Here is a 14,529-nt window from a genome sequence, read left to right as displayed (position 1 = left end):
GCCAGGAGTGATCATTGGCGAGAATTTTGTTGCGAGTTGTCACGCCAGGTGGTTGTACGAGTAATTTGTTTCAGAAATTAGATACAAAATGACATCAAACATCAAAGTGTGTGTTGGTGAGGTGAAATAACAAAACTAAATGAGTTTTATAGGGGGTGATAGAAAAGTTTTATAGAAATGATCCCTGCTGCGCCAAAATGACGATGGTTAGCGCGTTTTATCTTCACCTGTACCAACGCGTTTTTAGCCAATGTTTATTTCTTTGGTTTTGCATGGGAAAACTGCGGTCTGGTGGCGAGATCTTCTAGTCCGTGGGCGTAGCAACATTCCAATCTTGGACAGCCTTGAGGATGGTGTGTGTGAAACCAACACAGAGTTGTTTTGTGGTGTAGGTTCTGCAAGCTTGGCTTGTTTCTTTTTCTGCTCACACTTTTCCCTCCATCTTTCTTCTTTGACCAGTCACGAAGTTGCACGTAGCCTTCTCGTGCTATTGTAGATGGAGGAAACAAGAATCATGATAACATGAATGAGTAGGTTACTTAGTTTATGTAACACAACCAAGATAGTGTGAACCAGGAAAGTATAGGTTATCTCACCTACAAAAATCTGGTGATGATTTCTGAACAGTGTCTGAAGCCCTCCATGTTCTTGTTTTAACTGTGACAGTAATGGTGGATCTATTAACATAGCTGCTTCCTTAAGTGCAATTCTTCCTAAAAACATAATTACAAATACGGATTAAAAACATAACTTTAATTCACCTCCGACATTCCAAGGTCCAAGTTCTGATGGCACCATATTTACTGTCTCTAAGAGTGTCGATGTCAATTTCTGCACTATGTACTCCTGAACATCTTTCTTAATTTGTGTGCAGTTTTTCACTGGCTCTACTGATGCCCGGGGATTAAACTGAGCAGCCCACTGCTTTGCTTCAACCACCTCCTGTTCATTAGAGTGGCTGCAGTTCTTCTCTGTTGGCCGACAATGCTCTTGTAAAAACTCCTTTCGCTTCTTATCAACAACTGCTTCTTCTGCAGGAGAATAACTTCGCTTCATTCCGATCTGGCACACCTGCAATATGAGGGTTAAAATGTGGGGAAATTAGTGAAAATGGTGCACCTTCTTGCTTGAAGGTATCCTCAGGTGATCTTGTTGAATGATGAACCCCATCTGTTCCCCTATCTCCCTAGTGTACTGAAGGTAACTGGCATACTGGCTTTGGCTGGGGTCTGATCGGCAATACTGGGAAACAGCAATATTGCAGGATTGATACACCACACACGCACGCACACACACACACACACACACACACACAACCTTGCCATCAAAATCATGAAAGCAACACGGAATTGAGAAGTATCTTGTGTTGTAACTTGATCTGAGTGGGAAGAAGCAAAAACATCTTGGCTACAATTGTTAACAAGGCAGTTCCTATAGTGACCACAAACCTTGCTGCTATGAGTGGTATCCATGGCGTCAGCTCATCACAATGATTACCAATAAGCCAATCATAGTGTGGGTATTGTGTGGCTTCTGATGGCACTAAAGTTTCCTCCTATGATAACACAAAGTGACCAAAAGGTGAGATAACGCGGTTGCCCTTATATGGTGATACCTTATTATAGCAACACCAACATGTGGAGTACAAATTTGAGGAGTGATAAAAATCTTGATGTTTAACTGCCACATGAAACAGACCATAAAAAGGCCTAAAAACCTTACATAGCATTACTATAAATGGTAATGTGCTTTATCTGGGCCAAGAAAGCATTCAAGCAATCACTTAACACACATATGTGGTGATGAATTGTGACAGAAAGCATCAAAGGATTATTGGTAAGGCATCAGAAATTATGGTAAACTCGCTACAATACACAAAGATAAGCAAATAAAGCTTGATCAGTGGCAAAAAATAAATCAAGTTTGAGTGGTTAAACCTCCACACTCTGGTATATCTATAGAACACTTAAAATACACAAGCACTGACCTTTAGAAGGACCCCTTGACCATACATGTCCCAAATCTTCCTCTTGCGTACATCAATACCGACCCCGGGATACTGTGGGATCAACACGTTCACTAATATAAAGTCATCAGCCACTCAGTGTGCATAAACCCTACAATTTATTGTCCATAAAGAACCCTTGCTACTTTAAGGATGTTAAAGAACACCAGGATATGGATCCTCCCAGTGTATAATATACTAAAACAATAAAGTCTTCAACCCACACAGTGTGTACAAACACTTGTAAAAATACACTATATACCTAACGACAAGAAAATGAACTTCATAGTCATCTGCGATACTTCCACAAGACATTTAAGGTGAGTAAAAAAGCTATAGTACATACCACTGAAAAATAACCCAGCACCTATTATAATGACACACAAACTATACTAGCGTAATATAATGAGAAAGTAATATAAGCCATTATTTCATATTGATGATTGTACTGATGAGATAAAGGGAATTACATCCATGCGCCAGTGCATAAATCGGATTCATCTCATCCAATTATGAGCGCGCCAAAGATAGTTGACAACACTGCCAAGTGCAGTTTGCCAATAGTCTACATGTCTATCAACAAGCACAGCCTATATTTTCCCTATCATCACATTATGGTCAGCTAAGTATACACTACATTACTTCATCCACCACTACACATATTCATCAGCAAACATACCATCTGCCAGATCATTAACGTATTCATGGAAGTTACAGTTTGGTAGGTTCTCTTTGTATAGCATATTGGAAATGAGAACTGTTGTATTATTATTATTATCACTTTACATGGAAAGTTACCCCTCCATACCTCCCTTGTAAGCTATTCAATGTGTAGATTGATGATCCATGGGCTATGTAGTGCACAGTGCATACACACGCATGCATGCACACACTCTTCCATGCCTTGTGCATGTGAGTGAGTGAGTGTGAAGCAGCATAGCCAAGTGGCTGGTAATTGAAAGGTTCCAGGTTTGATGTCCAGTTATGCCAAGTTGATGTTGTTTCGCATAGGCATCGCTTTGTGTGTGTGTGTGTGTGTGTGTGTGTGTGTGTGTGTGTGTGTGTGTGTGTGTGTGTGTGTGTGTGTGTGTGTGTGTGTGTGTGTGTGTGTGTGTGTGTGTGTGTGTGTGTGTGTGTGTGTGTGTGTGTGTGTGTGTGTGTGTGTGTGCATGCATGTGAGTGCATACACAAGGAAAGATTACACAGTAACTCACACCCTCCATGGTTAGTAGATAGACCAATAAGCCATTGCCACAGCCCAGGTCAATAAAGGATTGCTTTTTCTCATCCAGTCTCATCTCTTTCCTCTCCAACTCCCATAGCACCTGGATAATTAGTGGTCTGTACAGGTACAGTCAGTGTGTGCACACATGCAAACCGCACACAAACACACACACTACATGTACATTAAGATTGAATTGCAATATCATTTTTATGCCACAAATGCAATTCATAATCTGTAGCAGCTTGATAAATATCAAATCTGAGGAAATACATGCACCCATATACTGGGCAGAGCTATCAAATGTGAGCTCAACAATTGGTTACACAAGCCTTGTAGTATGATATTAGAATATCATCTTCATAGTATGGATGTGATTACAACCTCATGTGCAAGAGGCCATATTCATCAACATGTTGTAAAGTTGTGCATTTCTTATCATCCATAATACTGCTTGTCTATTAAAATGAGATGAAAATATTTCAGGGATCAGGAAACACAGATGCATGCATACGCATGTGCACACATGCTCAAACACACATTTACATGGTACACATATTAGCTATTGGGACAATTAGCTTTGTATTAGGGAAAATATAAGAGGGGTATGAGTGTAATGGACCCTGTACTTAGTAAATTGTTAGTTGAACACATACAACTTAATGCTGTTGAACCAATCGCAGCTCAACCACAGATTGTCAAATTTGCTCATGTAACATTTTGTCACATAAAGCAGCTAGCAACTTAAAAAGACCATAGAGCCTACCACCTAAAATGGAGTGAGTTCAATCCCTACCTCAATATGACCTTCTTGCCAAAGCATAGGCTAGGCATGCCGGGCTAAAAATCAAGTTATGCTATAACATCAACTGTCAAAACAACACAGTGGTAATAATTCAATAATAAACAAGGCAGAAACACTACAATACAAAGCTCACACTGTTTAGTGTAACTTGCTGTAACACATCAGCACACATAGGTGTACAAATTAACAAGAACACGAGACATTTTGTAAAGCTTTGCTTTCCTTACTCTTGGGTTGGAACCTCTCTATGGTGGACACTGTAGAACCACTAATGTGCGTATTTTGCAATACAGAGGGTTCCTAATAAAATGTACAGACAGAATTGCTGACATCAACATTATTTGTCCTTATTTTGGAAGTTTTATTTTTCTATGAGTTCTTAATTTGGAAAATCCTTTAATAAAGTATCCATATTAGTTAACAGAAAATTACTTTATTTGTAGAGTAAGTTATTGCTATCACATTATTAAGTGACTCACTATTAGGTAGGATGCAATTGCAATGTCCTCATACACGTACTTGAGAGGATCTGTTACCTCCGGCCACATCTGTAAATAATAAACTTCAGATAAGTCATACACAAACCTATTGTACATATATAGGAATGAATATACACTATACATATACAAACACACACACACAAAATTTGCCTCCTTTCTTTAGTAACTAGAATACAAACATTATTGAGGACCACTTTAAATATGAAGTTATAGAATACTACCATATTTGGTGCTACTTTACACATTTCCAAATGTCAAAAAATAGCCAGAAAATGGCCAACTGTTATTTCCAGCATTGTGTGTATGTGCAGTGCTACATGATGTACAGGATCACAGCCACACTGACAATGAAGTTGATCAATGGTGTGGCTGTCATGAATATTGGACAATAATAAACTCTTATCCCTCCCTTGCTATTGGGTCACAGGTGACAACTGGCCAGTAAAAAGCATTACATTTGTAATAACCATAATAGATGAATGCCATTGAACAGTGACCAAAAGTGTAACAACACTGTGATCTTTGTGTGTGTAAAGAATGTATGAATTTAATTTGGTCCAGTCAAACAAATGCTATATTTAGTAAATTGGTGCTTGAAATTCCAAGCATGAGCCTCCAAATATTTCAGAGGCTGCAGACAATCACCATTTGGTGCTAATTGTCACATCAACAGTGGAATTTTTGCAACAATGAAGAGCACGTAAAACAATTAGTCAGAAGTGTAATTTTTAATTGAATGGGTTACTTTCTTGAGCAACCATGCCTTATGTCCCATGATGCAAAGCTAGGAAATTTGAGCTATTCATGGATAGCCATTTCCATCATGCTTGTATCTATACCTAGCTTATGAGTTCCTTAACAGAACAATACCACATCATACTCACATTGTCTTCATGTCAGGGATAGTAAGTTCCCAAAATAAATAAAATGACATCGTTCACTTTAAACCAGTGACACCACTCAGTGATTCTTGCACATGAAGGAATGAATACTTGGACAATCCCCTAGGGGTCATGGTTGACAACTATGACAGGGAGAGACAAACCGCCCATGACTCCCAAAGGACAACACTGAAACACCATTGGGATATGGTATTGTATCTTATGGTGATTCCTCACCTCCCCAAGCTGGTAACTACATTCTTCCTACCAGGGGGGATAGGTCATGACGTGTGCATGATGTATGTATGTGTCATGAATAGTGCACAAGTACTAAAACTATTTCATGCAAGTTGAATAGTCCCTGTACAAAAAGTAGAGGTAGGGGCACAATACATCTTTCGATTCTACTTGGTTTGTTGTTTACAATGGTGCAAGTCAAGCTTATAAAAATGCTGCCATTATGGAGTAATTAGAATTACAGTGACGATGATGTGTGGTGGTCACATCTTTCACATCAACAGTTGCAGTGATCATCAGTTATCATCAGTGATCATAATTACAATCACATTGTTGTGTGATTTATTACTTTCAACAGATAGTATGACTATGTTTAATAAAAATATTTTTGTTTGCGATTTGTAGTGCACATGGTCTTGTCCTCCCCCTCACCCCCTCCAGTATAGGTGATATAAAAACATAAGGAGTTGTGATTAGTCAAAAACTATGGAAATTTGGAAAGGCTGTAAGACTCTTTTTTCAGATCCTGTTACAAATCAACCTAAGCTTTGATAATTGCAAGGTATTAGTTGACTCTTGTGCAGCAGTGAAATATCATATAAACTTCATAATGTGGTTGTGCATGCCTGTGTTACCAATGAAAATCCTCATTATGCATTTGGTACAAAATAACAATAAAATGCTGTATACCATACACACACATGGCAGGTACCTGTCAGCTACACTGCCAGAGACACAAATCACTGCAGCCAAAGTTCTTGTAATTCACCACAAGAGCCTCCAATGGCCAAATCATATGAATGATATTTGTAGACATTTGAAAGCAGGTAATATGCAACTAACTTTGAAATTTAAAAAAAAAAGAAGCAAAACACTAGGCTTTCAATTTCAATAAATTTCAAGTGTTTCTATTTGTTTTCAAAATCTCCAGCTATATATTAAGGGAACGACCAAGTGTCCAGGTTTACAGGTCCACACTTCACTGATTAACAAGTCTGTATTGCTCACATGTAACTGTAGCTAACTGTAGCTAACTGTAGCTAACTGTAGTGTTTGTTTTTGTAGTTGTATTGTACGTATGTATTGTAATGACTCCTGCAAGGAAGAATGGCTTTACTGATTGTGCAACGATGATGAGACACGTGTGTTTATATAAATATGAAACCTAGTTGACTACATGGTTACTTTATTGTTACAAGTCTTACAACACACAAATAAAAGCATGTGATCTGTTGAAGGTACCACCACTACACATGTAGTTAGAACAAGCTGAATTGTACAAACATGAAAACAACAGTACTCAAACACCCATTTCTCTCTTATGGTCTCTGTTTAATTGTGTTGCATGGGTCACTCTTTGCACATGGATGCACCAGCATGACAGATGCTTCCACACAGAGAATAATGTACCAAGATCTTCACACCAAAATAGACCTAATTGTACCATATGCTCTATTCAATAAGGACCATGTAACTGATGTAAACACTAATTCATAGGGCAATGGGTAGCAGTATGATGACTGAACATCATTCATACTGTTCTTTGAAAGCTGCAAGTGATTAAATTATGGCATGATGAGATTGCACAAGCAGGTATAGGACTGAACACACACACACGTGTGTGTGTGTGTGTGTGTGCGCCGCGCGCGCACGTGTAGATAAACAAGTCGATGTTATACTACTTCTACTAAAACCATGCAGGCAGTTAATAGTATCCCATTCTAGCTAAATAGGTAGTTAATCAACCATGTATATAATTTTAATGCTTTTAAATTCACCTAGATAATTAGGTTTTGTAGATACCGTAATTTAGCATATTTTGTAAATCACAAATTATTTTGTGTAATTCAGTAATTACATTGCTAGCATTGTATGTACATTGCAACTGGCAGTGCCATCATGTATGCAGGCATCTTGTAATGCTGGAAATATCAAGTTACAACTGCTGATACTGCTCTACCTTCTGGGAGTCCAGAAAATACGGAATACGGAACAGCGGAATAAGCGAAAATTACATTCTTAACATTTTACTACTATATATACAGTCTATAGCATTTATACAATACTCACCTCGTAGCAATTCCACAGAGAATCACTAAGGCGATCAAAGGAGATCCTCAGGGCGATCTTTAAATAGAACGAGCACAAAACTAACCACTCTAGAATAATCTAACTAAGCTAAAATACTTTCTAATACACTTTACTACAAAATCTCTACAACACTTTTACGTTCTTTCTGCTATAGCTACTTATACCAGCCATCACACACAAGTAACTGCCCGAATTTATTAGTGACAACACTCCATCCTAAGAAATCTTCTCAGAGATAATCTACTTTGGCTAACCTATTAGTTATCTATCGCCAAACAAGCTTAATGTAAATTCAAAAGGTTAAGTACTGTATTTAGCTGACATCACTTTGTGCAGTTTGATTCTAATAAATTCGGGCAGTTACTCATGTGACGGCTGGTATAAGTAGCTGTAGCAGAAAGAACTTAGTGTTGTAGCGATTTTGTAGTAAAGTGTATTAGAAAGTATTTTAGCTTAGTTAGATTATTCTAGGGTAGTTAGTTTTGTGCTCGTTCTATTTACAGATCACCCTGAGGATCACCTTAGTGATTCTCTGTGGAATTGCTACGAGGTGAGTATTGTATAAATGCTATAGACTGTATATATAGTAGTAAAATGTTAAGAATGTAATTTTCACTTATTCCATTATTCCGCTGTTCCGTTATTCCGTGTTTTCTGGACTCCCCTACTTTCTAGATCATGAAGGTCATGCATACACTAGTAGAGGTAGAGACTACTACTATAGCACAGGTTCATTTCTTAAGTTTCAGCTGCTCCACACAGAAGATTAAACTTCAGTGATGTGCCTAGATAGCCACCTGTCTCACCCATTCAATATTGCTACAGGTGAATTCACTATTAATTATGGCTAAACTGAAAAGTAGCAAAAGCTATAGCTCAACTACTGGCACACGTTTCATGATAAATTCATTCACACATGACTGCAGTGATCTAAAACGGTTGTATACAATCACTGGACTGGACTAGTGGACTGGACCTACTGGACTGGATTAGTGGACTGGACTACTGGACTCAGGTATTTTCCCTTTTTTAACCAAATATTTTGGCAACTACTTGCAAGTATGTTAGTCTCATGTAGTTAGACCACTCCTCCACACATAAAGAAACTCACACACAAACAAAAGAAAGATGTGATCATGCCAGACTTGTCAACATTGCCCAGCTTCAGCTATGTACAGAGGTTCTAATAGTTCTTGTGTGTCAACAAATCTAAAACAGAAGTCGCATGCGGTAATTATAGTTTAAAGTTCAAAATGAATCAATTTGATTGGTTGAAATCTTGTGCATGTGATTTCACTTGTTATTGCCGTCATGCAAAACTATAGAACCTTTTTATCAGTTATTGAACAGCAAGGCAGTTAACTGTCACCACTTAATTTAGCTGACTCCATGACTATAACTTGCATGGTTACTACATACACATGTACTGTATGGTTTGTACTTCATGATAAGACAAATGGTAGTCGTACAATAGACATTATGCCAAGAGAGAGAGAATTGCACACAATTCTAAGATAACAGACAGTGCCAAGTAGACAGATTCACCTGCATATTTTACATTCAATGTAGCAATAGCTACAACCAATTACCCAAATATGTGCTAAAATGAAAAACAAACAAAAAAAACTGAGTCCAGTAGTCCAGTCCACCAGTCCAGTCCACCAGTCCAGTCCACTAGTCCAGTCCAGTCCAGTGATTGTATACAACCGATCTAAAACAGCAGTACTAGCATATCTCCAGCAGTACAAGAGCCAATTGGTAAGTCAAGTGAGCCCAGTCCACAAAGTAGATTATGCCAATTTCAAGAAGTGTTTCACTATGATCTGTACCAGAATATTAGCCACAACGGTATAGTGCAAGCCTTTAATTTACCTATTCTTCTGGTATATAGCTTTGTAGAAAAACAACATGCACTTCACGAGTACCGTGAGTTTACAGTGCTATACTTAGATACCATTTCAAGCGACTAGACTCAGAATCAGAAATGGCTTAAACACAACTAGTATATTATTATTATTACTTTTAAAATGAAATAGGGATCCGATGAATGATGGTAATACAGTATAGCTCAGTGGGAAAATCCCTACATTGGCATGTTATAACAATCATGTTTGTTCAATGGCAAAGTAGGGATTTTCCCACTGAGCTATGTTGTAATACCATCATTCATCTCTTGTTTCACTACCTTTTATCGCTTGAATCCCTACTTCATTTTTTAACTTAATAACTTTTTAATGTACTAGTTTGTTTGGTTTTTTGTTATAGCATACAGCTATACACGTATAACTGTTCTATTAGTGACTGCTGTATTAGAGTATCTCAAGTCAGCAAGGGACGTGTCACTATTTCATATTTTAGCATTATGAATACAGCCAATAACGGAGTCTCGGTGCTCGATCTTTATTGATCAACCAAGATCACGTTAATGATTAACGTGAAGTTACAGGTATCTACCAAGTGATAGGGAAAATTAAGGCCTCGATTCATTGCAACAGCAAGATGATCAGCCTGATTGAAGATTAAAGGAAAGGCGCAGAGGGCACAAACTTGTCAGAACCCCTAAAGGCACATCCCACTGGTGAGTTTGTTAAAATGGTGGCCGTGTGTTGCTTCACTTGGCCTCTAGGCTTGCAACTGTTGGTCAGGCAAGCAGGCTGGCAGTGATACTAAAATCTGAGTTTTAGCAATGTTTAAAAAAATTCTATATCCAGCTGCCTATTAGTTCTTTCTTGTTTTTAATGCAGTTAGATGGACTAATATTATTCCATAAAGGTGATTTGATCGCATAAGATGTCTCTAGGATGATTTTTGAAGGCGGCACGTGTCATTTTGGGGGGGATCCCTACTTAAACAGTACTACCATACTGTTTGATACAATAGAAAAATTAAAATACCCTTATAGTGCACTCAGCAGCACACACATGCACACATTATATACTACACTATACATCTACAATACACACTCACCTCTATTAAAGGAGCAGCATATTTCTTCTTCAACATTTGGTACACTTGCATGTAGTGTTCCAGTGGTACAAGTGAATCTTTCTTCGCCATTCCCTCATCTTTACTCTGAGCCCACGTTACAACCTTGGGTACCAACACATGCACTAACCATGGTAGTGTAACAATGTTGATACCACCACCAGAAGCTTCTGGAATGGGAACTGAGTTATCAGATTCTGGAACAGAGCACAGAACATCAGTGAGTTTTCCATCCCCATGACAACACGGCTGTTTAATGCAGTTACACCACTTTAGAATGACTTCACTAGTTAATGGGAGGAACTGCAGACAATATGGGAACAAGTTATCACTGTGCTCAACAGGTAGGAATAGCACACGGAAGGTTTCATCGTCCTTAACAACCAGCTCAGTTGCAGCTGGCACGTGCTTTGTACGCGGTAGAAGTTTTCTGACAAGACAACTAACACTTTCCGTTTTGGTCACGCTTTCTTCCTCACTGTTAATCAATGCTAAGCTAATGGCTTCGTTCAGTCGAGCTCTCGGCATAGTAAACTGCTTGACAACCACAGCTCCCGCCAGTTTTCTGTTAACGACTTGCGGTCGATGTATCCAGGTATCTGTGGCATTATTAAAGCCTTCGTAATCAACATTGTCACATTTTACATCGTGGTGCAATTTAAATTGCAGCCCTTCCATCCTCCGTATTCTAAATATTTTGACCACTCCAATCAATGCGCACCGAATAAAGGTAAGCGAACAATTGCATTTTTTCCCGTTAAGCATTCTGCTATGTATCAAGCTGCATTCTTGTATGTATCTGTCTGCATATATTGTGCATGCTGCGTTGCTATAAACTGTATTGATTTTTGTTTAACTTGTTAATTAAATTGTCCTTTGTGTGATACAGATGGGGACTGCCACACAGATCATATGTGCCTTGCTACTACTGGGTTTAGCTTATTACCTACCTACTCACTATATACAAGATAGCAAAGATGGTGTACACAAAAAGGACAAGGTAGAAGACGGCACTAGTGCTGGCAAGGCAGATGAATCATTATCATTTGGCCCATCCAGACTACGTGATGGTGACAATGTGCGTCTACTTACTAAAGAGGAGTTGGCCAGACATGGCCCTAACGGACCAGACAAGCCAATATTACTGGCAGTAATGGGACGTGTATTTGACGTGGAAAAGGGAAGGGATAATTACTATGGTCCCAATGGAGGATACAACTTCTTCAGCGGCGTAGATGGGACTAGAGCATTTGTCACTGGCGAGTTTAATGAGAAAGGTTTGATAGATGATATACGAGATTTGAAACCTGCTGAGATCAATGAGCTTCAAGTGTGGATTGATTTCTATGACAAGGAGTACACGTTTTATGGTAAAGTGATTGGGGCTTTTTACGACAAAGATGGCCGACCCACAGAGGAGCTGACATACTTTGAGGAGATGAAAGAGAAGTATGTACTCTTTAAAAAAAATGAGAAGGCAGAGCAGAACCAATACCCAGGCTGCAACTCCAAATGGTCAGAGGCTGAAGGTGGAGAGGTATACTGTTCCTCCAAGAGGTAAATTTTAGTACGTTAGTGTGTTTGGTATTTTAGAACGCAAAGTTGCATCTATTGTTATAATGTTATCTTCTTTAGTACAAAGTTTACTATGTGTGTTTTATTTCAGTGGAGGTATTCATCGAGATTGGGTTGGGTTTCCTCGGCGGTTGTTTAGTTCTGTTTCCAGGGAGTGGAGGTGTTCATGTGTGCATCCTGACAATCTTGGGAACCCTAACCTGAAGGAGTATCCCAACTGTGACCCTAACTCAATCAGATGTCAAACCAAACCTCCTGGAAAACTGTGACAAATTATAATAGTATTTCATCAGATGTATTATGTAATTGCTTAAACAGTTGACCTATAACCAACCAGAAAACATTGCAAGTTGTTTGAGTTTGTATGGTTGTCTTCAGTGTTGGGAGTAACGCGTTATGTAATATTATTACTTTTGTGGTAACTAAGTAATATAACGAAATACGCTATAAAAACAGGTAATATAACTTAAGTTACTTTGCTTACAAATGTAATGCGTTACCTAAGTAATATAGTTACGTAATATTATTACTACAAGTAACGAAGTTATTAATCTCATTAGTAATCCACTGAGTAATGCCTAGCCATAATGAAGCCTACTGAATGAGGCTTATACACCAGCTTCTTACTTATAATCAAGATTTGCACATTGTCCAACAACGCAATCGTGTCACGTGATAAGGTGGTAGTTTCACATGTGACAGCTTAAGGCTGTGGACACAAAGTAATATAATATTATGTAATATTATTACAGTTAGCTACTTTATTTTATGGGTAATATGTAACTGTAACTAAATAGTTCAGCTGCAAGTAATATGTAACTAGTTACTTTTACAAAGTAACTTGCCCAACACTGGTTGTCTTTACGTATACATTTTGGAGGGGCACAATTTCCATGGCCTGCCAGATTGTTGTGATCATTATTTATGTCCCATCATAGAGGCAAAAAAAATTGGAGGGAAGATGAGTATCATCATCAATCTGCTAAGTTTTATCATCTGATGTTATCAGTGGTTTTCCAGCAATATAAAATGCCACTAAACTTTGTTCAAGTCGTTCTAGGTCAAACAATGGAATTAGGCTGAACACCATTGTACATGGAATAGCTTTTGATCAGCTTCAAAAACTGTTGCTTTCAAGAAGGAACAATACAATTCTGTCACAAGTTAAATTTTTCTTCCACTAAATTATGTCAGTCGCTCGGTCAGTCGTGTGGTTAGGTTCCCTTTGTACACCACATATAAATAGACTGTTATGAAGGGTTTTAATTTTAGAAATTTTGTTCCACTAGGGGTTTTCATCAAGTTTGAAAGATGGTGGCCATTCATAAAATCCTCAGTTTGTAAATTTAATTGAGCCACCTATTTGCCTTGTATAAGTAAGAGATGAAGTCCTTATATATCAAGCATTTCCTTATCACATCAGAGTCACTAGTTTTGACATGTGAATTTTACATTTATTATTTCTTGGGAAGCAACTACTTAGTATTTCAGTGTCCCAGCATGTTCTCAAAGTGATCTGACCAATAATGGCAGCCAGCAGCTAACACATCAAAGTAGTGTACACCATAGGCGGCGGAAAGGGGGGGGGTAGGGAGCTAAAGCCCCCCCTCAGAATGATATCACACCGAAATTATCTTTCTTGGAGTGGGGCTGAAAACCGTGACAAAGATCGAGATACTCTAATAGAGCAGTCACTCTAATAAAGTAGTCAGTGTGTAGCGAGCTATGTAAGGATTTTTATGTAGTTTATCAGCTAGAAATGGTAGCTGGTGATGGTTGTGACTTTTTTTTTTTGGTCTCACCTTACCAAACTATAGAAATAAGTGTGGGTCAGCTTAGCGGAGCCCCCCCTCATATCAACTACTTCCTCCGCCGCTGTGTGTACACTGAACCCGGCCAGGAAATTGTTACAGTTAGAAAGACTAGCAGCAATGATTGCAGTACGGTGATGTGTGCTCCATTTTTTATGTATGAGTATCTTCAGGAGTGAAGTGTTTCAGTGGCATAAAACACGTAGCCATTGTAATACAGTACGTGATATAGTTATATTATATTTTTACAAAATCTATGCCTTTAATAATTGTTTCTTGATAATTACCTCACATCCAAAAGTCAACAATGCATACAAGACCAGACAGATATAGCTGAGCCACTCGTCTCAGCTCATAATATAATACCCACTGATTTAATAGATAATTGTAGCTGACAGGAAAAGCCGGGGAGGGAGG

The 14,529-nt window shown here is 38.4% G+C and overlaps 2 protein-coding genes across 3 annotated transcripts; one reads left to right on the top strand and one right to left on the bottom strand.

Moving 5' to 3' along the window:
• Positions 1 to 49: 49 nt before the first annotated feature.
• On the bottom strand, positions 50 to 11,438 carry LOC136242879 (probable tRNA (uracil-O(2)-)-methyltransferase). Of its 2 annotated transcripts, XM_066034373.1 has the most exons (10): positions 10,709 to 11,438; positions 4,512 to 4,580; positions 3,220 to 3,330; positions 1,988 to 2,059; positions 1,449 to 1,555; positions 1,318 to 1,378; positions 1,120 to 1,242; positions 762 to 1,071; positions 597 to 713; positions 50 to 487 (listed from the first exon to the last, which is right to left on the bottom strand). In XM_066034373.1, the coding sequence occupies exons 1-10, from the start codon at positions 11,402 to 11,404 to the stop codon at positions 255 to 257; spliced, it is 1,899 nt and encodes a 632-aa protein (XP_065890445.1). In that variant the 5' UTR covers positions 11,405 to 11,438; the 3' UTR covers positions 50 to 254. The 2 variants fall into 2 exon arrangements, with proteins under 2 accessions (XP_065890445.1, XP_065890444.1); XM_066034372.1 differs by having other exon boundaries at positions 1,120 to 1,378.
• Positions 11,264 to 12,654, top strand: LOC136242934 (neuferricin-like). The gene is made up of 3 exons (XM_066034438.1): positions 11,264 to 11,456; positions 11,616 to 12,283; positions 12,393 to 12,654. The coding sequence occupies exons 2-3, from the start codon at positions 11,616 to 11,618 to the stop codon at positions 12,568 to 12,570; spliced, it is 846 nt and encodes a 281-aa protein (XP_065890510.1). The 5' UTR covers positions 11,264 to 11,456; the 3' UTR covers positions 12,571 to 12,654.
• Positions 12,655 to 14,529: the final 1,875 nt, after the last annotated feature.

The sequence above is a fragment of the Dysidea avara genome, chromosome 13, assembly GCF_963678975.1.
Source record: "Dysidea avara chromosome 13, odDysAvar1.4, whole genome shotgun sequence".
NCBI lineage: Eukaryota > Metazoa > Porifera > Demospongiae > Dictyoceratida > Dysideidae > Dysidea > Dysidea avara.
The sequence above is the reverse complement of the archived record's forward strand: the minus strand, read 5'-3'. Positions and strand labels throughout refer to the sequence as shown.

What these genes read in the sequence shown, in the direction of transcription:
- LOC136242879 (XM_066034372.1), bottom strand. Translation starts at nt 11,404, where the DNA reads ATGGAAGGGCTGCAATTTAAATTGCACCACGATGTAAAATGTGACAAT. An exon ending in ATCTACTAACCATGGAGGGT is followed by an intron (nt 2,060 to 3,219) that starts GTGAGTTACTGT and finishes TTGATCCCACAG; the next exon opens with TATCCCGGGGTCGGTATTGA. An exon ending in TGGACCTTGGAATGTCGGAG is followed by an intron (nt 714 to 761) that starts GTGAATTAAAGT and finishes TTATGTTTTTAG; the next exon opens with GAAGAATTGCACTTAAGGAA.
- LOC136242934 (XM_066034438.1), top strand. Translation starts at nt 11,616, where the DNA reads ATGGGGACTGCCACACAGATCATATGTGCCTTGCTACTACTGGGTTTA. An exon ending in GTATACTGTTCCTCCAAGAG is followed by an intron (nt 12,284 to 12,392) that starts GTAAATTTTAGT and finishes GTTTTATTTCAG; the next exon opens with TGGAGGTATTCATCGAGATT.